This window comes from Tympanuchus pallidicinctus, unplaced genomic scaffold, assembly GCF_026119805.1.
Source record: "Tympanuchus pallidicinctus isolate F22 unplaced genomic scaffold, pur_lepc_1.0 scaffold13, whole genome shotgun sequence".
Classification (NCBI taxonomy): Eukaryota; Metazoa; Chordata; class Aves; order Galliformes; family Phasianidae; genus Tympanuchus; species Tympanuchus pallidicinctus.
Window position 1 is genome coordinate 14,830,478 of NW_026294648.1, and position 26,874 is coordinate 14,857,351.

General features: G+C 44.4%; 1 protein-coding gene across 1 annotated transcript in view; it reads left to right on the plus strand.

Moving 5' to 3' along the window:
* The first annotated feature begins 16,555 nt into the window (after window positions 1-16,555).
* The window catches only part of MAP7D3 (MAP7 domain containing 3), a 35,796-nt gene continuing 25,477 nt past the window's right edge, over window positions 16,556-26,874 (plus strand). Inside the window, 4 exon segments of the mRNA XM_052673310.1 lie at window positions 16,556-16,579; window positions 16,581-16,644; window positions 25,727-25,828; window positions 26,646-26,726. Coding sequence (XP_052529270.1) covers window positions 16,556-16,579; window positions 16,581-16,644; window positions 25,727-25,828; window positions 26,646-26,726 — 271 coding nt within the window.

Genomic DNA, 26,874 nt, shown 5'->3' on the forward strand with positions numbered 1-26,874 from the left:
AGCAACATAAAAGATTAGCAATGTGTTTGTCTCCTCTTTCAAAACTGTTGAGGGATGTAAATATTGGTTTTAACACAAAAATGATTTTTTTTCATTTCTTTCTCATTTCAAAGCTCTAAAAAAAAGCTTGTTGACTGTGATTAATGAATCTTGTAGGAGGCATGGCAGAAATCAGGGTAAGATCTCCATGAATTTGTAGGCACTTAAGATGTATGATTGTATGAACACAACCAAACTTTGGGAGTTAATTGGGCTGATTTTAGATCTGCATACCGTTATGATTCTGTCAAAATACCCCAAGCAGTTATTTTTAAAAAGAAAAATTCAAGTTTTCTAAGTTTGTTCTTAAATTTTTAAAAATCATACTTTCAAAATTCGAACTGGAACAAATATTTTCTGACACAAATAATGTGTTCTGAAGGATGTTTTCCTTTCTCTGCCTCAATTATGTTTCCATCCAAGAAGGAGGAGGATTTTAGCAAAGTGAAAACCCTGCTCCTTCTGGAGCAGCAGCACTTACAGAACCCAGCTGTCAGCCAGCACTTTGCACCTCGCTTATTGCATGCTGTGCCATCACCTCACATTGCCTTTCTGCACAGCAGAAGCACGGGACGAGCTTGCAGGACATGACATCCAATAGGACCACTGCCACTTCCAGTCATTGCTGCTGTGACAGCACTGCTGCTTGGGCAGAGTTCTCTGGGTCTTGTCTCCCTGGGTCTCTGTGCGTCCTGCAGTGGGCAACATACACCCCAGGTGATTACCTGCTTGCACACTGCTCGTGGCATGCAGTCACTATCTTGCTACAAGCACTTACTGACCAGGTGTTACAGCTGAGCACTGGGTGCAGCTGCCCGCATGGACTTTCCTGTCACCACACATGAGGATCATTTGTTTGCATGCTTTCAGAGTATTTTGTCTGTCTGACTACAAAAAACACAGCTGTAGGAAGGGTGTCTGGGCATCATTTTGCAGCTCTAAATCCAACACGCTGGGTCTTGCTCCACCTCTGATATGCTCCCAGGAGGAGAGGATGGCCACCACTGTCAGACAGTACTTGGGGCTGCCCCTTTCTCTCCTGCAAGCCTGTTTACAGATATTTGTCCCTGGAGGGTTTCAAGAAAAGGACAGATGTGACACTGAGGTACACAATGTAGTGGGCATGGTGGTGATGGGCTGATGGTTGAACTAGACAATCTTGGTGGCCTTTTCCACCCTTAATGATTCTATGAAGCTCTCAGCAGCACCTAACAGATGTTCCTTGATCCATCCCCTACTGTTAGAACCACAACACATAATCTCTTAATGCTGGGATGGAAAATGTCTTGCCCACCTCTGCTCCACTCCCCACCTTAATAGCACTGAAGTGACTGCAGTGTGGAGGCTTATATAAATTACAATGCTAATCTCAGAACTGATTTAATTAGTAGTACCATCTCTTAGTTCTCTGCAGTTATGGATTACAAAAATTGCCTTGAAAGTAATTGGACATGATTAGACTTTGGAACAGGACCATTATGGCTTGAGTAGCTCATGCTTTAGATTCACCTTGGGGGATATCTGTGTAATGAAAGGGGAGGAAAGCTGCGGTAGATATGAGAGTCTGTGGTGGGAGTGCAAAAGAGAAGGGACCTGTAGCATGAAACGTCACCTGAAATGAAATAAAGATATTCTAGAAATAACCTGTTTAAACCCATCCTGTCTCCACACTTGGTCTGCTCAGAAAGCAGTAACTCAGATGCCCGGCTCTGCACAAGCTGATTGTCCACTTAAAAATCCCCAAACCCAAACTGAATTCAAATCATCCCAAGGCGCTGCAGAACTCTGTGACTTTCTGCTTTGGTTTAAGGAACACGAAGAGTTGGGTCCTGAGATGGAGCTCCTGCAGCTCCCAGTGGGTGAGCACAGCAGACAGACAACAAACAGCACTCCAGTCACACACTGTAATGGTATTCAGGAGACCTACCAACGCACCTTTCCTTTTCTTGCAGGAAATCTTTGGATGGAATTACACATCTATTTTATTCTGAACAACTTCTTGTCCTTCCTTTGTCACAGCCGCTCTCATGTCACAGACACAAAGATCCGAGTGGCATTGGGCTGTGCTGGCTCTATAAAACCAGCGTCAAACCCCCCATTGGGTCAAAGAGAATCCAGTTCATCGCCTCACGGCTGAACGATGCACGCCGTGAGCCGACACGGGGCCGCTGGATGTCACTGTTGCCCCACACAAGCTCCGCTGCTCCTGGACGCACAGCAGGTGGCTCCTGCAAGGAAAACGCTGTCATCGAGGTAAGGCGAAAAGCAGCAGAACAAGGAGAAGAAAGCTGCTTAGCTTTCCAAAGCAGCATTCAAAAGGAAAAGTGGGATTGCAAGAAACAGGGAGGGCGTTTTGCCCTCGGTTCATTGCTCCCTGAGAGTGGTGTAAGCTCAGTTCTTCACTTCTGCTGTGCTCGCAGATGCGAACACACCATGCTGCATCCAGACCCCAGGCACACGGACAGCAACAAAACCAATCACCACGAGTAACATCCAGAGGTTAATCATTTCTGCTGACATTCTTCTTAAGCCAGAAAGTAATGACCTGGCATCACTAGGCTTCAGAAATCTCTTGACATTACCTTTTAATCATTTGTGTTAGTAGCACGAGACCAGCAAAATGACAAACCAGAGATCTGGCCCTGTGCCTTTAATATATCTCAGGTTACTTTGAACCTCCTCATCCTCAGCTAAATCTTAGTGCTCTTCATGGACATCTCATGAATCAATGGTTTTCATCCGACCAAAACAGCTCTAGACAGACGGAGCCCAAAAGCAGAGAGACCTCCATGGTTGAGGAGCAAAGGGAACTTCCTTCAAATTACCAAGACCATTATTTTGACTCTTTCATGCCTGGTGCCTATGGTTTCAGTAAAAAGGTCCCCTGCTCTTAATTTTGCATTGGACCATTTCCATTACAAACACATCCCAGACCCACTCACTGGCTGCTCCTTCCCATCTGCAACCAAAATCGGAAGTGATAACAGCCAAAACATCCCAAGCAGTCAGTGGGGGCTGAGAGCAGACACATGGAACAGCAGGAGGAAACCTTGCTCCAGAATGGTCCAGAGGATGGGTGGCTGCAGATGTGGAGGAGAGGAGAGAACATTTCGTGTACTGCTGCACCCAGCGGGAGCGGGGCAGCCAAGCTATGCCAGCTATTCTGTGAGGAAAGAGCAGATGACACAGAAACTCAAATAGATTAGTGCCATAGCCAAGATTTTTTCCACAGCCCAAATTCAATGTGTCACATCACTGCTGCTTTTCTCATTCCCGTGGCTGGGGAATTTCTTAAAGTGATCCTAGCACACTGACTAGACGTGAACCCAAACCCTGCAAAAGCTTAGGGATGAAACGTACAAGGGTGAGATTCACTCCTGTGATATCAGTCCTCCCTCTGCTTGCACATGACCAGGATTTAGCCCTGGCTGTGCATTAAGTGCCCAGTAAGAGGACGTGCTACCAGCTGGCAGCACCACGTTGTCCCAGCAGCACTTGATTTTGCCTGGACAGACTGACATGGAAAGGAGCAATGGCCCATAACGCTCCTCACAAGCCATGACTTATTACTAGTTTTATGGCCTTTTTTCTTCTATTACTGAGCAGTGCCAGAAGTCTTTTTACTTTGTCTCTTCCCAAAGAGAAATGTGTTTTACCCATTAATTATGCACACTAAATATGAGTGGGAGGAGGAGCAATTCTTTTCTCTCCATTCCAGCTAGTTATCTGCTTGCAGCTGGTGAGAAGGCAAAACCCTGAGGAGGTAGAGCCTGGTGGATGGAAACACAGCTCTGGGGCTGCCATGAAGGAGCAGCCCTGCTCCCTATGGGCACAGCTGCAATCACATGAGTGCTTGCTGAGGGTAAAGCTGGGTTTGCCCCATGGCTCTGCCTCTGTGTCTGCAGTGACTGTTTTATCACTGCCAGGCAGGCAAACCTCAGGGAGTTTGGCAGTTTTATCCAGACCCATTTATTCTGAGTGCATCCTCGTGCCATCCACAGAAAACTTTGATTGGGAATTTCGTCAGGCTCCCTTTAACTCTTTTAATTCCTCTGTAAATAAGCAACGGCCTCACTTAGCAACCGCCTGACTCATTTCCTTTCCGAGCAATCCCCCAGGGTTCGTTCTGCTTTACTTCCTCTTCACATTTTCTGCATCTTCTGATATTTTTTTCCTTTTTTAGCTGAGGCAGGCAGTTAAAAATAGTGACAGGATTGCAGTGTGTGTTTGCAAAATCAATACCACCCGCCTAGAGATCTTCCCAAGCCCTTTCTTTGATTAATTCCATGTTCTGTTGCATAATTGCTGTTAAGACTTGGGAAAGGACACATTTTGCTAGTCCTAAACATTTTCTTTATGAGCATATTAACTGCTTCGGTACAATTCAGACCTTTGTTCTGAAATGTTTCTGAAATAACATTGCCATTAATGGCCTTTCCAGATAGAAACAGCACACTTGAGAGACGAAAGCTTTTTGCTTTTCTGGTCCTTTCAGCAGATGCCTGAGGGATATATGGACTTTTTATGCACTCCCTGTGCTATCTAAACCCATCCTAATACTCCTAACACAGAGTTATCTCTTTGCTGTGCAGGGATACTGAATTTCTAACACACAGAACCCCAGACCCCACACAGAAATGAGCCATGGCCCAAAGTAGTCTCCAGTTCCTGGGCGTATCTCAGCCCAGGTTTGAGTCCTGTAGGATGGATTTATTGTCACAGAAGCCAAGCCTCCACCCCAGAACATTATGTCTGAGCTGTTCAGGGAGTTTGGGAGCTGCAGAGAGCTTTTAATTATGCTATCCCAGCTCACTGCTAATTGAACATCGCTTTGGTGTTTGTCCATGAGGAGGAGAATGGAAGGTGAGGGAACACTGCCTGAATCAGAAGTGTGTGTGTTGAGCTGATGTACAACAGCTGGGAACCAGGGTCTCACTGTGTTGTTGCCAGCAGGATAAAAAACTCCGTTAGATATTACAATATCTATTGTAATTTACAGTTCTATTTACAATATTGCACAGTCTAATTTCCTTGAGTGCAGCAGAAAAAAACCAAGCACAGTTTCCCCTGTTGGGTGTTTTCAAATCATGGCCATTCGCATGGCCTTGTCCCACAGCAGTCTGTCCTGCTGAATTTCATGAGCCCATCGGAGGACTCTGATTCCCACCAACACACAAACCACCTGGCTTCCCTCAAATCCTCCAGCCTTTACGTTTGCAGGTACAAGCTTTGGCATGCAAACCACTGCTTTGGCTGGGAAACCAAAGAGAAATACTGTCTCTTAGCTGTCATTACAGAAATAGGTGGTAACTGCCCTTTCTATTCAGCTTCAAAGAGCACAGAGGTAAGTGAACCACCAGTTTTACCACACTTGCAATGGAAGCACCCTCCACCACAAGCAGCATTCCTAATTCCCCATTTATTCTGTTCTGCTACTGCTTGCTGGATATAAATTCCAGATCAGATACTACAGAGCATCCTTCTGAGCTACATCTGTACTTAGATATCCACATTGTTTCATTTTTTAGCATTAAACCACACAGTGCATTCAAGATGATAGTAACTTCCCAACATCTATTGCACCAGAGGCTTTGAAAGAAAGTTGTCCCATGAAAGCAGGATGAAATCTGAATGCGGATTACAGCTCTGTGCTTGTACCACTTTTCTCTGGAAATGGGCTGTCAGAAAATCGGTGAGCAGGCATGAGTAATTCTCTCTTTATTTCTGCAGGTGGCACCAAGCATTTAGTTCTGAGACATTTCCTCTTTTAAAGATATTCCGGGTATCTAAAAACTGATCCCTATGCTATTCTCATAACCCTTTCCTGAATACCAGAACCTGAATACTAGAACAATTCATAGCAAAAGCAATAGAGTTTGGTTTGATCCTCATCCCTCAGTGCTACTGCCATCAGATGCGACTCACTGAGCAGATGCAATATTTCTTCCGCCAGCACCTGAGAAGCAATCATAGCATTTCCAGGAATTTCCCCTCCGTCCTGACCACAGATCAAACCCAGGTCCCCCTGGGCTCTATTTCTTCCAGCCAACCCCCCCTCCTCTTTTCCCAGCATGAATCCTCCACTGCTATATTACTGGAAGCAATAGGAATTTGTATTTGAAGCTAATGGAAAGAAGACCTAGTTGGATCTCTCTGTTCTGCACCAAACCCAATGCCTACCTGGAGGAGACTTTTACAACTTCATATTTCCCCACTAAATTTCTCAAATTCTTATCTTTTTCTTAGTTTCAAAAGCTCTTCCTAGCCCTTGTTCCTCTTCTTGCTGCTCTCTGGGAGGAGATGCCACCAACCAGTCCACCGTTCCCAGTTCTGTGTCCTACCCACTCCTTGCGCCATTCATCCACCTTGCTGGAGCACCCTTCCACCCTTTGCAGGGTCAGATCTTGCTTACTGAGTGCACCTTGCCACCAGGACTGAGTCACCCTAGTGATGGCAGGACAGAGGCAAGCACCTGGCCAAGCAGCTGCTCCTTTCAGCACCACATCCTGCTCCATGGCAGCTCTGTTCAACCTACATGGATCTGGTGAACCACTGAAAGAACCAGCACTAAAAGAAGGCCCTGCTGAAGAGATGTAAACTAAGCATCTTCATTTCTAACCACTCACAGTCACTGAAAAACCTCCACACCATGAGAGTCACAACTCTCAAATGTGCAAATTGTCAACTCCTACAGGGTTAGCCTGGGTGCTTTGAGTCTTCAGGGCTCAGCTGAGGATTAGCACCAGTGCCAGTTCCCTTTTTGGGGGCTCCTTCACACAGATGGCCTGACTCACTGCATCATGTCAAAGCCAGATTGCATTTCACTGCAGCCTCTTGGAGCTGTTACTCAATCTTCAGCCAAACATATCTGCCATATTCATGTGCAAAGGAGAGAAAGACAGCTCAGGAGCCTGAGCCCCCAGATGTCATGGCTTAGTAATTTAGCAACGCGTTTAATTCACCACTGGCTGATGAGCAAAATAAGGAAGTCAGCTTCATCCTTGATTCCTGCATTTCAAAATAAACAAACCCATACAGTACTGCACTGTCATGCTCAGAGAAACCATGAGCTCCAGGGCTGGAAACAATGGGAAACAAATGATGCTATACCTGTCCTATCCTCTTCCCCACCCTGCTCCACAAAGCACACAAAGCACAAAGACTGGCTGGCAGACTACACCCACCACTGTTCCATTTGGCAGCTAGCTGTGTTATGTGCACTTCTTCATTGAGTTCTCCATGTACCCTTGGTACATGGAACACAACCAATTTAGAACTAATGAAGATTATCCCTTATTTCCGTGCATTTTTGGGGACACAATATTATGGATTCTTTCATTCATTCTGGCCTACAGCAGAGCTTGCTGCTTGTCAATACACTTTAGAAACATTATACTCAAAAGACGGATAGTGTCTTACGGTCTGAAACCATGAACTAATTGAAGGTTCATGGCATCACTTTCAAGCAGATAAGGAACTACTACTGAAAAGTAAGTAGAAGCCAACACTTATTACACTGAGTAATAATAAAAGTAGTTCTTTTTCCAATTATGGGATGGTAAGAGTTTTCTCAGATGTCACTTTGTAGTAATAATGAGTAAATGTCAGTATTCAGATGGAAATTTCAAACTGAAACCTCCCACCCCCACACGTTGTTCCACCCATGTGCCACTGGAACAAAAGTTGCACAGCTCCAGTGCTGTTCATGCAGGGTTTGTCACAGTTTCTTTTCACACAAGCTATGCAGCCTCAACACTGCAGGAGTCAGGGGGTGCAGGCTGCCTGAAATCCCTGGGATTCCCCTAACAGCAAATGAGGCTGCAGACCTGTAGGGCTGAGTGTGCTACTGTCATAGCAAGAATAACCCATATTGCAGGTGGATGGAAGCATCACACAGGCACATGCAGAAGCACGAGGCACCTCTTTCATTTCCTGCAGCACAGCAAGCTTCAAAGGACCTCTGTATGAGCCACCTGCCTTCAACCAGTGCTAAAAAGTATTGAAATTGCATATTTTATGTATCAAGGCAGGTGCTGCATCATCATGCCTTAGAGCAGTCTCTTCAGGCCTTTTCTCTCCCTTTTTCACCTTCACTGGACAAACCATTCAACCTCAACCACAGGCTTGCAGCAGAGTTCATAACATATGGGTATTATCGTGCTGTGTTCACAGTAATTTACACCAGACCACTTACCACAGAATTTCAAACCACTTGGGGCTCACTCTTGCTGACTTGAGCCAAACGTACGCATGTGAAAGCAGAAGTCTTGGCCAACAAGCCAGGAGAAACATTACGAGTGATGCTGTGACCTGCATTAATCACAATCATATCAAAAGCCATTCGCACCCAAAAAACAGGAGCCACAGAGTTTCATGTTGGCAGGGAGAGAGTGCTGGAGAGTGCCAGAGCTAGTTTGCTCCAGCTCACTACAGCATGTGTTGGACTGCTATAGGGAAGTTGGTTTTTTTGGATGCTGGGCATCCAGATGGTTGGTGGCTGCTAGGCAAGGGTATGGAAGAGTGATGGTAAATTGGAGTGTGCTGTTTGAATTCATACCATTTGTATGGACATCTAGCATTGCTGTAATATGAACCTAAAGGATTCCCACTTGCTATTCCTATGCCTCATTTATTTCAGAAACATAAACTGCTGGTTTGGCATTTTCTAGAAGAAAGAAATCTAACTGTTCTTGATAAAGTTGTAAATAAATGCAAAGCTGGACAGAATGGATTTCTGGAGAGGCTACAATCCTGCATGTTGCTAAATCCATAGCCCACAGCACCTAGTCCCTGATCATTATGCTCTTACCCAATTCTCCACGCTCACGGAACTGAGCCAGTGTTCATTACACAGCCACACTGGAGGCCTAATTGCAGAGTACATCACTGATTGCATTGCAGGGGGATGTAATAACTGCTAGGCCGTGTATGCAAAATGTAGCCAGCATGCTTTCAGTACGTGCATGATCTGTAGCTCTTATTTAAAAAAATGAGTTACTGTAAACAGACCTCACACAGGCCACCTTCATACGGTCAAGTCAGGGACATCTTCTTGCCTACCTGTTGAAAACTTATCATTTTAGTGATAGGACCAGAGGGAATGGTTTCAAGCTACGGCAGGGGAGATTCAGGCTGGACATGAGGAAGTATTACTTTTCAGAAAGGGTGGTCAGGCACTGGAATGGATGCCCAGGGAGGTGGTGGAGTCACCGACCATGGGGGTGTTCAAGGAAAGGCTGGATGTTGTGCTGAGGGACATGGTTTAGTAGGAGCTATTGGGAATAGGTGAACGGTTGGACTGGGTGATCTTTTAGGTCTTTTCCAACCTTGGTGATTCTATGATTCTATGATTCTATGATTTTATAGCTTCAATTTCTATTTCTATATATACTTCAAGCGCAGCATACTCTTTCTCTGTGTGGAAAGCCTACTTCCATTGAAGCTCACAGCTGTATTTTGAAAATGAATTCTGCTAGGAAAACTCTGCAAGCACAATTCTCAACAACTTCCTGAGGAAGGGATGTGGAGAGGGAGGTGCTGAGTTCTTCTCCCTGCATGGCAACAGCACAGAGCTGCACCATGGTAGGTTCAAACTGGGCACTGGAAAAAATTTCTTCAGCATGAGGTTGGTCAGATCCTGGAATGGGCTTCCTAAAGAGGCAATTGATGTCCCAGGCCTGCCAGTGTTCAAGAGGTATCCAGATAATGCCCTCAGTAATATACTTTAATTTCTGGTCAGCACTGAAGAAGTCAGGGAGTTGGACTTCATGATATTTGAAGGTCTCTTCCAACTATTCTACTCTATACTATTCTGTTCTGCTTTGTTCCAGTCTACTCTACTTTACTTTATTCTATTCCATTACCCTGTGATGTTATTACTGCAAAGCCAAAATGCTTTCTTTAGATTTTATTGTCAAAGACTTCCAAAGTTGAAGTTAAAAAACAGATGTGAGGTCAAAGAGATCATGGAAGGGTTAGATTTTGAATGATGGATGATTAGAAAATCCTCGAGGAGAAGCATAAGAGGCCTTTCTCTTCCTACTCCATGCCACCATTCAAAGCTTTAAATGAAGAGCATTCCAAACGGGAAAGCACGAAGCCTGCTTATGACAGATGATAATGAAATGGCTGCCTGTACAATGCAGTCTGCAGATTCAAGAGTAAATGCCACTGTAGCAGTGAATTGACAAAACAGCCCTCCTCTACAAGGAAACCAGCCCTAGACACATTGATGCTTGGGTTTTACAGCTCTCCGCTCCAAATGCAGCCATTTATCACTCCTTGCTGAACGTGAAGTCCTGACTTTCTCAGTAGCACAGAACTTATTGGGTGTCTGTTTACCAAGTGCCATCTGATGGGTCCGAAACTGACTTTCAGGTTACATTCAGGGGAAAAGAAATGTGCAAAAAGAGCATTTTGTTTGTGTCAAATGAGCACAAATCTAACCAGAATCTGATCCTGCATCTCTCGTTATGTGTGCATGGATGTGTGGGTGCAGGGAGGCAGAGGAAATATGTGATACAAGTCATAAAAGCTCCTAGATAATGCCTCTAAAGTATTTCTAAGCCAGTGCACAAGTAACAATATACAGAGACTTAAATTCAGACACAAGGAATCCATTTTACGTGGACAGAAGAATACTCATGTGGAATACGCACACAAAGAAGCTTCTTAGGCAAAACAAACAAACAAACACTGGAGTCATTTATCTCCTTGCCCTCTTTTTGTGCTGGAATACAGGAGCTCCACAGTGTTACAGTGGAAGAGGCCTCCCTCTGTGCCTGCTGGGTTCGGCTGCAGAATCCCACTCCAGCCCATTCAGCTGGGTCAGGGCTGTAGGGCCATTTCATGTGAGGACAAGGTAGGGTCTATGGAAAAGCAGCCCGTGAGACCAGGGTCTTTCAAATCCATGTAAGAAGCCAGTGGGAATTGCCAAAGCAGCAATCTCCAAGCCAAAACAGGAAAGAAAACCATAGATGTCAGTAACAGCTATGCTGCTGCAGTCTCTTCTCTAAATATTTTCCTTACCAAAAGGAACTACCCTCTGTTTCCCAAGTGATATTTCAGAATGAAATTGGCCTTTGAAAGCTGAGGAAAGTAAACAAAGAACTGAAATCTTTCTCAATGCAGTTGAATAGGACCCATAGCTTTTAATCCACACTTAAGTTGGTACGTTTGCATTAATTGAATGGGGAGAGGCTGATTCAGCAGCAGAGTTAACAGATTGCAACTCCCATAAAATAGATGGAACTACAGCTTCTCAACACTGCAAATGCAGCCAGTATCTGCCTGTGCCAGGCACACAGTCTTTAGTCTCTGATAGAGAGGAAAGCAAGTTGCATACAGGCATCCTAAAATATAAATTACTAGGGAGTTGTGGAGGGGTCCCCTTACAACCTGCTTAGAACTGCAGCTAGATGGCACTGGGACAACGGAGGCCATTTCAATGAGGTAAATCCCAAAAAACCCTGGGAAGTTGAATTTTGTTCTCCGTTTTTTCGCCAGTTTGAAAGCTGATCTTTCAAAAGAACCCACTTTCGCAATAACATAAAAACATCTTGGCAGCACTGAGTTACTGGGAGATACTTTCATAACTGAAAAATTACTTTGCCATCTCAAATTCCCTTCAGTATTTACCTCGAGGTGGGGAACCATCAGGAAGATCTTCAGATCATTGCATAGATTTGAAGAGTCATATAGGAGTCTTCAGAAATTGTCCTCTCAGTCACAGTGCACAAACGCATGGGGCACAGCACTATTAGCAATTCTCCACAGTGGTGTTTTATCTCAGCACCCCCTGGAATAACACAATGCTCATAAAAAAAGTCGCTGCTGGAATATATTATCTCATCAGCACATGATGATAAGAGTGAATTGTTTGGTATTAGAAGTGATAAGGATTACCGTATCAGTGTTCAGCTTGTTGGACTTGTATTACTTAGTGCAATTGACAGTAATCACATCAAAATTCTGGATAATTTAGCAATGATTCAGTAATAATTGCCAGATTGGGCTGCAAGGCAAATGAAATCAGTGCAGCATTTGTACAACAACTCAGAGCGATGGGATTTCTACCTTAAGAAAACTGATTTTGTGAATTTACCTTTGGGGGGGATGGATGACTTCAAATGAGAGCAGGACACAATATAAGAAAACTTCTACCTGAACAGCTTGGCAACTCTACAAATCCTACAACAAATTCTGACCAAGATTTTGGCTCTGTGAAGCAGCAGCTCACTGCAGGCTCCTGGGCAGGGTAACACACACAGCTGGTGATGACAGCATTAGGTGCTTCCACGTGCAGTGAGCACATGAATGCATCTCAGTTTAGATCAACAGATGCAGCTTTTACCATGCTGTTTATGCAGTCACTTTAGCAAGTTTAGCCCAAGAATTTGACTTCTGTTATTTACTATCTTGACTACTTTATTTACTATCTTCAGTGCACTCAACCCACCAAACACGTACTCAGTAGCAACCTCGAGAGCTCTGCTTGAAGGAAAGGCAGAGAACAAATAAATCAACGTATGAATGCCAAAAAGACAAGATGGGAGAATGAGCTTTCATATCCCCATTTTGATTCCAGCAATAACAAAAGGTGGATGTCACGGGGAATATGTATGCTAAGGCAACAGCTGGGTGTTGCCCTGTTAAATGAGACCCGGTGGGCATGCACAGCATCACAAACAGGAAAGGAGTGGTCCTGTTTCCACACGTGTTATAATGCACATATCAGACGCCTGGTGCTTGTTCATTCTCACTTTATTCCTGTTTGTATATATTGGTCTCCTATCCTTACAGACCATCATATAGCAAAGAATGATCTAAGATACAGAACTGAAGCATCAGACCATTTCTCCTCGTTACCCAAGGCAGATGCACCATCACACTGCCTTCCCTTGAACTCATTTAGCTTTTGCTGAGCTAAGTGGAAGTGCTGCTGGGTGTCCAAGAGGCTGTGCTTCTGTCCATGCTTGCAGGGAGGACACTTCCCTTTTCACAACGCTGTGACACTGTTGGTTTATGTTTAGCTTGTGACACTCCAGATTGTTTTGTTTTTTTTTGTTCTATTTGCTACTGAGCAAGCTGTCCTCTGTCTCGTTCTCCTGCTGCTAATTATTCCTGTCCAAATGTTTCCCTTTGTATTGCTCCCTATTTTCATCTTTTTCAGGTATTACATTAGTAACTTGCCAGGATCATTCTGAATTCTAAGCTTGCCCTCTAGCATATCAGCAGTGCTTACAAATGTAATATGAACGCTTCCCATTCTATTGTTCAGATGATTAATAAACACGCTAGGCCAAGAGCAAACTAAGGGCTTCATTCTTGATTATCTCTTATATTAAGGAATATTGTCTGCTAACTTTACACCCAAAGAATAATTTACACACATAAACACAAGTCGATTTGAAGTCAATTTGAGCCCAGGCTGAAAAATGAGGTCCTTAGAGGGCAGATGTATTGGTAACAGAGATGGTTGCAGGTACTTGTCCCAGCAGGACAGCAATAAACAAGAACATGCAGTTAAAGTCCATTTGGAGAGAACGCCCTATGGCTACAGCAGTTTTCACGCCACCAATTTTCTTTCTATCAGCCACAGCAGTTACATTCACCACAGGAAACCTACTATCATCTGTAACAATATATGCCTTACACTTTTGGATTTAGAACATTCTGAAATACTTTTTCCTATTTTTTATATCCCGTGCACAGACATATGGAAGTATCTAACTTCCCTGCTTTCTTGTTTTAGCCCTTACGCAGTGAGACTCCTACACAAATGAAGCTGAATAACAAGAACATTTTACTATTAGAAACCTCAATGATCAAAGCAGTTGGCATCTGTAGGCTTACAGCAAATGTGGGGGCTGCTTTGAACCAGAATACAAAACCTGTTATACCATCTCTCAAACTGAGATCCAGTCAAGCACAGCACCTAATTGTAACACCATATACTTGGGGAAAAAGGGGAAGAAGTTGGTAATGGGTGGCTGCTCCTTCTAACACCTTTCCCAGATTTAACAGTGACATGATTATTTTCTAAGCTGGCATTTCTTAGCACCTGTGTCTGTGCAAGCTTCCACTCCAGTAATTTCAACTGTTATTACTTTGACTAATTTCAGTATTCATCTCTTGAAATGGAGAGTATTAAACCCCTAGAATCCCAAACTGCACAGAGTGCCACAGCTCTATTGATTTTCATCTCATAATGCCAATATGCACCAATTAACAATTTGACCTGAAACATTTTGGAAAGAATCATTATATTAAATTGTTCACTTTTCCACATGGACAGAGGAAAAAAGGACGAGAATAAATCAGCTACCGCAATCAAATCTGCAAATGCTGCAAAACTGAAAGACCAATGCCAGTGCTGCTGAAGCCAATACAAGGTCAAAATATTAATGAAGTTCTCCTAAAAATGCATAAGCAGTAATTGCAAGATTGAACTGAAAACCTGAGAAACAAGGTTAAACAGGAAATTAAGATGGAAGGTATCGTTCTGATTGCTGAAACATTAGCTCAAACGTTTTTAAGCTGCTCATCAGAGAAAAAGATATTATAATACATTTTCCACATTGGGGCAGATTTTTTCAGATGGGTTCCTGTGTGTCTGAAGATGAAAGACATGCATATCATCAGCATGTGTATGAATGGAGATCAGGAAGGAATAATGTCTCACTTCTACCTCAAGAGCTCTTTTATCACTCATGAATTTGAATGTGTTTGGCCTTTTAAACTCACAGCTTCTGTTGTCCCACCACAAACACACTGCAAATCATAAACTATTGCATCAGGCAGCCTGCCCACTCTTCATGCCGTGTCTGTTGTAGTTTATGCTGTACAGAATCAATCCAAGCTCTTCTGGCGATATTTTAAAATAGTTATTGATGAACAGAATCGAGAAAAAGACGAGGATAAAGAACCAACTTTTATTTGCTGCACTGTTTTGTCCGTAACAGGAGACATTCATTTCTGTGACTCAGTTTTCTTACCTGTAAAATGAGGATAACACATCTACGTGTCTCTGAGTAATGGTGAAATTCCATTCAGCATGTCCATAATGCTCATTTTGATTGCCAAATGGCAAGTGCTACATAATTGCAAGGTATTATTGCTATACATTGTAAACACAAACCTGTGAAAATTGACACACTGTGGTTTTTTTTCCCCCTCTTGAGCTGCCCTTTTGTTTTAAAAACAATCACTGCCATTCTAAAACACTGAGAGGAAACAACAGACACAGGATTCTCTGTACACACATGCTGAAGTGGGGGAAGCCAATGCAACAAACAAAGGACAGGGCCAGGCTGTAGTCTGAACCTTCACGTTCCCACAGAGCCCTGCTATAAATTTTGGTAAGGTTCCTTTTTACTCTCTTCTAACTCCATATACATGATGATCTTACAGCTGCTTTTTCCATGTTTTCCCTATTTATGGGATAATTCTACAGCCCTCTGGCAGGACAACCTTCCATTTATGATTTCAAAGGGAACACAAGGCTCATGGAACTCTTTATAGAGCCACTGATTCATTTATCCTCACCCATAGCAGAGCATAAACACAGAGGCAAAACAAGAAGAAACTGTTCTGAAATTCACCGATAACCAAGTAAGGTAGCAAAATAACAAGAGAAAAATTATCATCAAATGATAATAACTGGGATTCAGCAGCTTTTGAGCTTTTTCCTCTGCAGCTTGGGCCCTCATGCCATTGGCTACACGTGGAGCACAGGGCTCCATCCCCAGCCCCGCCGCCAGCCGTGGGTGTAACCCAGCTCATACATTTGTGGCTCCGTACTTCTTTTGAGCTCAGTGAACCTGAATTTCCACAGGACCGATGGATCCCAAGACGTTCTTCTCTGCAGCACGGGACAATCGAGTCTATGGCATTCAGCCACGACAGCCCCTGCGAGCTCGTCCAGTTGTGTGAGTCTGTGCCGCCCTGAGCCACCTCCAGTTACAGCCAGGTGACTTTGCTCAGCCACCCAAGCCGATACCACGGCTCGGGGGGCACAGCCTGAAAACCCACTGGTTCCCCTCCATGGGACAAGCGAGTTCATAGACAAAACATTTTAACGTCTCCTTATCGCGGACATCTGGCCGGACTTCCCTCTTTCAGAACTCGCTCTTCGAGGGCAATTCACCACAGTTAATAGCAGGACCACGCGGCGGGCGTCCCCGCTCCCGGCCATCCCGCGGCGGAGGCGAGCGGCCATTTCTACCCGCGGCGTTGGGCTCCGCCGTCCATTTCCGCGCGCGCTCCCCCATCACTCGAGGCTGCGGGGAAAAGCTCCGCCCGCCGCCACGGTGCCCCGGTGAGCGCGGTCCGCGAGGGGACGGCGCCGAGCAGCCGCCGCAGCCGCCACAGCCCGGCCCACGCCGCCCAGCCCCTCCCCGCCCGGCGCTGCCCACCCCCGCGGCGGCGCTGCCGGGCGGTGCGGAGCGTGCGCACTGCGCTCCCGTGTCCCCCTTCAGCCCGGCCGGCGGAGTTGCGCGTCCCGGCGGCGCTGAAGATGGCGGAGGGTGGAGGAGGCGCGCCCCCCCCCCTCCTGCTCTTCCTCCTCTTCCTCCTCCTCCTTGAAGGGGCTGCGGGAGCAGATGGGTGAGAGGGGAAGGAGGGGGTTCGGGGGTGGACTCGGGCGGCCTGAGGGCACGGAGCGGGGCCGCAGCGCGGGCTTTGTGCGGGGCAGAGGCCGGGGAGCCGCTCCCGCCCTACCGGGCCGCGCCGCCCCGGGGCTCCGGCCGTGCGGTGCGGTGCGGTGCGGTGCGTGCACCGCCCGTTGCTCGGACGTCCCTCGGTTTGCAGCTCGTGCAGCGCCTTGGTCCTGGCGGTGCGCTTTGGGACCCCTCCGAAGTGCAGGAGGAGGGGACAGGATGTGGCATTGCTAATCAGAGATGCGATAATACTTTCTGTTGCTTCTTTCTTTCTCCCCTCTTTTGTGTGCTGGCTGAAGGTACCCTGCGCTGCTCTGGTTGTGTCCTCCCGTTTTCACGTGCCTCTTTATTTTTAAGATACCAAATAACTGTACTTTGCGACGTGCTCGATGCATGTGCCAAGCACGGTTCTGTAGCACTGCTGCACGCACAGCTTCGTGTGTGAGCAATTATAAAGGGTGAATAATCCCTCACAGCGATTTTTTAAAAAGGGTATCGTGCATTTTGATGTCTTGGTTTGATCTAAACTAACATGGGCTCTGCGCAAGGACTACTGTGACAGCCTCCCATAGTGTTTGTGCTGTGTCTGTGCAATGACATAAAGAAGAGTGCTGGCAAAAGGTCCCAGGTGCTCTATTCTTCTTCCCCGTGTTCTTTGTCAGGAACGTTGCCTAATTACTCTTTTTATTTCTCTGTTGAAATTAAGACAAGGTAAGCCTGGTGCTTGAGCGAGGTAACAGCCAGACAGAAATGGTGCCCCTAATTGCACAGCCATGTCTGCTTCACCCGTATCCTCCCTGCTGGGACTGCAGCATTGTGCTCTCATGCTGCATTTCTGCACAAGTCCTCAGGAAGAGGACACTCGTGTCTGCTGACAGCTGTCATGGCCAGGTTTAGTCCCAAAGCCACAGGTGAGATGTTCTTTAACCAGGTTCTTTAGATACACATACACATGGTTTAGTGGGAGCTATTGGGAATAGGTGAACGGTTGGACTGGATGATCTTTTAGGTCTTTTCCAACCTTGGTGATTCTATGATTCTGTGTTATAATGTGCCCATCATGTTTAAAAAATAAAAACCCCTCACTAGATCCTAGAAAGAATAGACTTCGATTTATTTATTTTCTCCCCTGAGGGGAATATAGGAGTCATTGAACCAGAGCCTAAACCTCAGCTTACACAGAATGCATTTGTACCACTTAGTGCTGGAAGATGAAGTCAGTGCTAATGTGAGCCGAAGCAGTGCTGCTGTGAGCATATGCTGCTGCAGTGCTGCCCCTGATTTCTCCCTTGCTATCTAGGGAGAGCAGAATGTTTAGAAATAGTCCTCACAATCCAGTGGCTGACAATGGAATTTGCAAGATAATTGCCGTTGTGTTTGCTACTCTTTTGCAGGGTTGTGAGCAGCTTACCATAACACTTCCAGCCAGCCTCTGCTGTTCTGTGGGAAGTTGTGTACTTGGCTGTGTCGTCTGGAGAACAAATGTCTGTACAAACAGATGTACCCTCAGACCTTTGCCTGTGAACTTCTGGTTGGGCATTTCATGTCTAAGAGCAATAAAGACAAATAGGCAGTGCCTTGCTCAGAAACCGTGGCTCCCAGACAGGACAAAAAGGATGTATGCTTTGTATGAGTTATCTCTTGAAATTCACACTAATATTCACTTAAGGGAAAGGTGTTTCTTCCTGTTAGGGTCTCAGCTGTAATTAAGGTTCTGCAGGCCAAGTCACTCTTGCAGTGTCAGTGCTACAATTCCCCTGCAACAGTTTTCTTCCTCTTTACATCTGTCCAGTCTTATTTCATTTTGGTAGATGACAAAAAACAGAGTTTGCTTCTACAGCTAGAAGCTAGGTAGCATTACAGCCAGTGATGCATGAGCAGGCAGCTTCCATTAGTATATATAGAATAGTGATTACATACGATTAAAAAGCAGCCCATAAATGGCACTTTGTTACCCCGTTCTTATGATGCAACTATTGTTACCCCTCAGGGACAAAGAGGAAGTTTGCTTAGATTCTAACAGCATAAGCACTGAGCTTGTAAAGATTGGAAAAAGGGAGATGGTCAGTTACCTGTGGCTTACCAGGTAGGTGAGGTTTTTGTGAGTGGTGCAGGTCATCATTTAAGCTGATGTAGCCTAGATGTATTTTATTGTTTTATCTTCATTTTCAGTGGAATCCTGAGATCTCTCATCTTGTCATTTGCAGTATCTGTGATGGGGAAGAAGTGTTTGCTTTCGCCAGAGCTTGGCAGCTCAGCTGCTAGGATGTCACTTGTGTGCTGAGTCACCATAATGCAGGTGGTTCAAAACATACATATTTAGTATATTAAAATGCTCTTTCACTTCCTAGACCTACTCAGTCTCTTGAGAATCCTGTCTCAGGACTTGGAACAAAAACAAAGTGCCTTTCTCCAGTTGTCCTTCCTACAAACCTAAGCAGAGATGTAATTCCCATTGCCTTTGTGGCCAAGCCCAGTTTGGTCATAAGTTGTTTGCTGCAAGAGCAGCTCCAGTCAGTCTGATGGCTTGTTTCTCCCTGCCTGAGTGATTCTATGGCTTTGTCCTTACCTGGAACACAGCTCCTGGTGATTTTTTTTTTTTTAATATTAAATACATACATACAGATTAGCACTGAGAGAATTTTTAGTGAAAAACAAACAGTGGTAATTACTTCCTCAAGCAAATAGAAAGGAACACATGTAGAGTTGTCTCCAGGTAATAGACAATGTGTCTTCAGTGCACAGAACTCATAGCAACAGCTATGGCAGTACTGGAGGACTCTTTGGCAGAGTTCCACAGCAGGTGTTAGTGAACAGATCACTGGTTGGCACCCAGAGGTACTGCTTTGGGACCCAGCAGCACCCATCAGACGAGTGATGGGCTGATCATCAGAGCTTCATGTTGGAAGAGAGAAAGAACAAGCTTTCAGATGTAGGTCCTCAAAAGCTTTTGGATTTTATGGAGTAGTTGTGACTTAAAGGTGGTTTTCAAAACTGTAAGGCAAGGAAATAGGTTCCCAATGGCATTGGTGATGCTACAGGGAAAAGCATCTTCAGCATCCGGTTGTTGTCTGTCTTGGTGGAATCTGTACAGATGGCTCAGTCTGTAGTCCAAAACTTTTGAACTATTCAAATGTCTCAAAACATTAAAAACAAAAAATCCTCCTTTCTGTGAAGTTTTTTAAAAAAATAAATCTAAAAACATAGGCACATACAAAATACTTTGGGAAACAGCATTCCATTCTGTACGTGCTTGGTGCGTTAACGTTGCAAAAGATACATTTGAATTCCATGCTTCCATTTAGATAAAAGTGTTACACAAACAATGACTTGCAAGGATCACAGCTGTAATGGTGAAATAGATGCCGTGGTTTCTGCTGTCCCTGAGTACACAGCCTTAAAATGTGACTAGAATTAAGGGCTGCTTTCTCTTTAGGCACATTTGAAATAAGATCGTTTAAATTACTGATACTCCGTTATTAATTTTCAGTTATTAAAAGTGCCTGTAGTCCTGTTGTGAAAGGATGACAAAGAAAGTTCTGAGCATGCAGTTGTAATGACTTTCTGAACATGATGTATCAGCTGACTTGCTGTACTTCAGCAACAAACTCGGGACTTCAAATGCCTGATCTACCACAAATGAATTAGAACTGTTTAGCTCCTAATTATGTCTCTTACAGCCAGGTAGTCCTTAACTCATGATATGCTTTTGATGTGTTCATGTGTGCCTGTCAGATAATTAAAACTGTTGGAGATGCTGGTAGTTAGCTTGGTACCACTGGCAGTGTTCAGAATAGCTCTTCCTTTCCTCATAGTGTTTTTCTGCCTTCGTAATTCACAGGGAACTTCTAAAATACTGCTTTATGAGCAGTATTTTAAAACTTTATGAGCTTTATGAACTGGCTGTTAATTCACTGACACCCTCTGCTGTTTAAATGCACTGACCTAAATCTTTGGAGGGAGCAAGGGTGCTGCAGTGGCTGTGAACAGCTTCATCTGCTGTGAGAGTTATATCTGCCTAGGAGAGTTAGGCAGTGGGCAGGCACCAAACAGGAGAGCAGAAGCATTTATCTGCAAGGAAGTGCTTCAAGTGAGTAAAAGCAACCAGGCTGCTCAGGGAAGAGGGAAGTAGAGGATAGGAGAAGTGAAGGCAGTGTGAAGGAAAAGAATCATAAAATCCGTGAAAACTTTTTTTTTTTTCTTCTGTGTTAAACCCATCTCTCGTTCTGTCAGGCTTGCATACACCTATATATAAGCATGTAACTTATTGTGTAACCCTTTCTTTTCACAGTGAATCCAATTGGAACCATGTAAGGACTTATTATTATATTACTTCATTTCATTTAGGTCTATTAGAATATTAGGATATTGGAATTTCCTCTCTGCAATGATAAGTAAATAGGGATTTCTGCTATGCTTGTGGAGGCTCACAAGAGATCTCCAGTCATAGCTGATGCCATTAGCGTTAAAGCTGTATCTAAAAGCTCTTTAATAGCAATCACTCCAGGTGGATGAAAGCTTTTCTTTTCTTGTTTGTTTAACAGCAAGCAAGTGGAGTTTGTAGTTGGCCACCCACAGAAGCTTTGTGCTGAAATACTCTTTACATCCAAAATGTGACTGTAATGTGTTCTGCTGGAGAATTTTACTGAGAGCACAAATATTTTAGTGCCCAGCTCTTTCACTGAGAAACATAATGGTCTCTGTGTCTAGACAGCAAGGAACCAACAGCAGTGCATGGCTGCTTGCTGCAAAGTGCAGGTGGGATTGTAATGCTTCTGTGTCCTTTATGTAGGAAGTGTCAGGTCTAAAGAAAGGTCACTGAGCAAATGAGCTTGGTAAGCACAGTGCAATAAACAGATTAATAACTAATGCCAGGTAGAGCAGGGCAGTGATTGAAGTCACGTTAAACCTTGCAGAGAGTGGGGATTGTGTGAACTGGAGAAGCATTTCCCAACTGAGAATAGACTGTCTGCCATGACTCAGTTTCACTTCTTTCAAGTGGTGAGCACCAGTATACCTGGCCAGCAGTGAACCCCAGGCTGCAAAGCCTGGTCTGTTCTCCAGAGCACGTGGTGGACGCGGCTTGTCAGCCCTGTGCAAATCCTCTATGTGCATGGAGCATCTCACCGTGGCTGGAGTTGGTGACATCTCTTCCTCTTTAAGCCTTGTGCAGGCAGGTGCTTTCCCCGTTATTTAGAAGCATTGCTCTGGGCTGAGCACTGTGGGTAAGGTTAGAATAACAACATGAGAGATAGCAGGATTCTCTGTGGGAGGTACATTCAGTGTGTATCAGCAGCATTGGAACAAAGGATGCTGCTCAGCTGGTGCTGTTTTCAGACAATGCTGTAGCACCTCTGACCACAGAAAGCTTTTGTAGGTGGCTGCCAATTGTAGTAACAGCAAATTTTGATTCCTTGTCTTGAGCTTTCATTCGGGTTCAGTTTAGGTTGTGTTTTCTTTTAGGGAAACACATAGAGAGATCAACCCACAAATGCACCAGCAGCCTTCCTGGTGCCTTGCTGGGGCTGCATGAACATGGGAGTGTGTTCTTGAGATTGCTTCAGCCATAGCTTTTTAGATTTCCTTATAGGAAATAAGTAGTGTTTTGTTAGATGTGGGGATTTTTGTCATGTTTCCAGCTCATGATCTGAGTATGGATCTTTTAAGGATAAGTAAAAACTTACATTCTTGCAGATGTGTCTCAAACATTTACTTTCTTTTCGAGCTGCTAACTCACAAGCTGCAAGGCAGTTATGTCAAGCAGTTTTGCAGTGGGATCAGTATTTGTGATGAACCAAAGAAGTCATCCTAAGCTGCCTTGAGCATTGACAAGAAAACCAGATTGAAGCAGTGAATTAGGTTTAGAAATGGGCTTAAATACTGCAATGACAAATGTGGGGGTAGACAAGCACACGAAGGTCATAAAATAGATATCCCACGTAGGGAATAAATATAGAAAGAAAGGCTGCAGGTGGAATAAGGGCAGGACATCCAGCAGCTCTCTGCCCTGCTGAGGCTGAGAGACAGCAGTGATGTTTTTGGGAGATCTGTGAGCTTCCTTCCCATCTGCTGGCTGCCCAGACAGGACAGAGGGCCATCTGCCTGCCAGCTGCTGCCGGAGGAGCTGTGTCCCTGCAGCCCCAGGTGGGATGGAATTGGGGACATGAGTTTAGCTTGGAGAGGGGGCTGCTGTGCCCCTGTTTTACTGAGAGATTGTGTCCCTGTGCTGAAGAGTAAAAAGAGTAAAAGAATTGTGTAAAAGCACAACCCAGTTGTGTAAACTGCTCCGTGTATGGGTTTGTGTCTGTTTGTCTTAACCTGTGTTAATTAATGAGGGGAAATCAGCTTAAAGGGAAATGCACAGAAATCTCAGCCTTGAATCCAAACTTCCTCCTGTGTTCCTGAAAGCGTCTGGGGAAACCATGAGTGGAATTGGGATCTGAGGAGTGGTTCTGAAAAGGATCTCTAGGATGTAGGAAAGATTGGAACTCGGTGATTTTTAAGGTTCCTGCCAACCTAAGCCATTCTATGGTGAGAGTCCTTATAGGACAGCAGTGGCATCTTGCAGATTGACGCGATCCACCGTAAAATCAGAGATGTTTGCTGAGAAAATCCGCATCCATTCCGCTCTGTGCCTTGCTTATTGGCTTCTTGGTGCCTGCTTTAAACTTTTGGATATATATTTAGACTTATAATGCTGCTTAACTTTGAGGAGATCCGTGTGAATGCAGAGGCAGTGCGGGCACCAGCGAGGTGTGCTAAGAACAGCAGTACCCTGTGTGGCCTTCAGAGCTGCAGCAGCAGCCAGGAGTGTTAACCCGGTGAAAGGACAGAAATAGAAACCAAGCTGTATTTTTAGCAGCAGTCTGCTCAGGGCATATTGGAAACCTCATCAGTGAGGGAAGTGGCACCGTGCTGTGAGTGGGGCTGCAGGGTGGGCAGGGGGCTGCACACGTGGCCCTGGGTAACACCGGGTCTGGGCGCTGTGCTTGCTTTCAGTCATACAGGATGCTGCCCTGCATAGCAAACACTGTAACTGACACACAGAATGCTTTGGCAGAGTATTTCTAGGCCTGTCTTTTCCTCTGTGTCCTTTGCAGGCTGTTTCTGTAACCCACTTTCCTGTTCTATAGAATCTCCGGTGATTTCTGCAACCTGAATTATATTTTTAAGATGAACTGATTGCCTTGTAGATATGACACATTTTTAAAAGGTGCCTTCTAATCATAAATACCAAGTGTTTGCGTTTCATTTTTTTAATGAATAAACTTAATCACATCTAAAAATACACAGTCCATAATGGCTGCTTTGTTCATCAAGACTTCTGTTAATAAAATACTTCTGCAGATGAAGTAAGATGAATTTTATACCTCCTTAAATTACAACGTGCTTCTTCCTGTAGCTTTCATATAGAAATTTGCATGTTTAAAGTTCTGGGGAGTACAATAAAATCTCTGTGTTGGTCGTCACTAGAACTTGGTTGCTAGAAACAGCCTCAGAGATGCATTGGGTGCAATTGAGGAAGACTTTTGTTTGGGGCTGCAATGAAAAATGAATTGAAGACATGGCAACAGCTGCAGGTGACAATTTAGAGTTGCTGAATAAGCATTGTAATCAGCATTTATCGCTGACATCACATGGGATTAAACACTTGGAGGTGATTGTTCTTGGCCGTGACCTTAGGAGGGATTATTACTGTGGCAGAACAAGTTGTCATGGCAATACATGAAGGGAAAGAGGCTCTTCCTTCCTCCCTTCCTGTCTGTATTCCCCTATTAAAGAAGGAAAGCCTGAGATCCTTGGCAAAGTTTTGGGTTTTATTTATTACTAACACCAAATCCTACTATTCATTCTTCACGTTGTGGTTTAAATTGTGGTTACTTTCGTGGATTCTGCGATGATGATGGCAATGTGTCACTAGAATTGTAGAATGGCTCATATTGAAAGGGACCTCAGGGATCATCAGGTTCCAATCCCGTGCTATGGGCAGGGCTGCCAGCCTCTAGATGAAGCACTAGATGATGCTGCCCATGGCCACAGCCAACCTGGCCTCAATACCTCCAGGGACGGAGCATCCACAACCTCTCTGGGCAGTCTGTTCCAGCACCTCACCGCCCTCTCAGTGAAAAATTTGCCCCTGACATCTAATCTTTATCTTCCTTCTTCTAATTTAAAACCATTCCCCACCGTCCTATTGCTATCTACCTTATCACCATCTACTGTTTTACTGGTATCAGGGCTTTTGCTGCAGCACTTCACCTTCATACCCTGAGCAGGGACAACATGGAAGCTGGATATTGAAATAAAGCAAATCTGCGAAAAGTGATACAGCAAAAAGTCTCCCTGACTTCTGAATGGCTTTTGTTATTTGGTGAAACTGATACAGCTGGCATTTTATTTCTGTGTGATTAACTGGGAGCTGTAGCCCTGCAGTCCTCTGTACACACCTTGGTAACACACAGCAAGGCGAATTTTGGAGTCTAACTTATAATTAAAATTTGTTTTTGAGGACCCAATTTCAGTTGTGCACTGTAAGCATTCCTTAATAGCTCACTTTATACCACTGGCCCTTTTTCTGTTTTGCGTCATGAAATAATGAAAGATGCTCAGAAACCTTTCCCTGCTTGGGTCTCATCAGAATATTACTCTCCCACTGCCAACAATCTGCCATATATCTGTTTCAGCCTGCCAATATGTGAGTGATGGGAAAGAATTCTTACTAAGTCGGACTCGTGACTCTACTAAATATTTTTCCCTGATAAAAATTCACTATTAAATAAGTTAGATTTTTCTTGAAACTGTTTTTCCTACACATTCTAAAGCATAAGCTTTTGTCTCTGCTCCTCTTAAAAGTAAAAGCTGTGCTACCTCCAAAATCTCTTTGAAAAGGTTAAGAGATCAGCAGTCTCAATTTAGTTATTTAATAAAAGGATCTGCAAACTCAAATAGGATTTGATAAATTTATTTAACGTATTTAATGAGTCTTGGTTTTAGAGACTGTCTTCAAATGGAATGTTTCTTTCCTGCAGTTGCTGCAGCCCAAGCCATAGCAGATGAAAGAAGAAGCCAAAGTGGTGTCAGCCCTATTGCAGTCCAGACCTCAATAAACATAAGAACAGCGACTAAACCAGGTATAATTATTGGTCCTTATTCTTCATGAAGTATTGGGCTCACAGGGAGAGCTACTGGGGAGGACAGGAACACAAAACTTCCTTTAGGGAAGTTTGATGCCATTTGCTTGGGAGATCAGAGCGTAATGTCCCTTGTTAGATGGGTCACAGTCAGTGAAGGTGTGGTTCTGGTGACAGCTTTTGGTTTATGGCTTTCAGAGTTTGACTGGTAAAGTTGATTAGTGTTCCTGCAGGGTGTCACAATGAAGATGAATCCATTCGCAGTGTTCTGGGATGCTTACCAGTTCACTGCTGGCTCAAATTCAAGTGTTTGTAGCTGCAAAGACTGGGGCAGTCTTGGTTCTGCTTAGCCTGCAAAGTGGCTGTCCTGCAGCACTTTGAACTTGGCATGATGCCCAGGTAGAATTTTCCTAGATTCCTGTATTTCTTGATAGTAGGAATTAATACGTTCAAGAGTAAGGATCAGAGCTGAATTTGGAATAAGCACATGTTGTCGCAGCACGTCTGATGTCTGTTCAGGCCTTCTTTTGACTGTACACAGTGGCCTTTTAATCTGCTGCATACTTTCTGCTGCACTCATTAAAAATATAGGATCGTCTGGAGTAAGGGAATGGAAAGAGGGAAAAGGAGGGTATTCAGCTTCGTCTGAATTTTCCATTTGAGCACTGTGATCTCTGTATAAAGTGTGCAGTGCTTTGCTGGTGAGTTTCTCTCTGAGAATGTCCTATAAACCTTTCAGTTGGAAAGGCTCAGAATCTTTAGATTTCAGTGTTCAAAATAACTGACAATTACATGTTTTCAATTTTTCTTTTGACAGTGATAGATGGTTCCACACTAAGAACAGAAGAAAGGCAAAGACTGGCCAGGGAGCGCAGAGAGGAGAGGGAAAAGCAAAACGGTATTTTCACGTACAACCTTACATATAATTTCTGAAAATCTTTGTGATAAAATAATAGCTTATTCTCTTACTCTTTGTTCAGTCACTTATTTTTCAGCTTGCTGGGGGCAGACAACAATCTGCCCGTGGTATTGTGTCATTGACCATC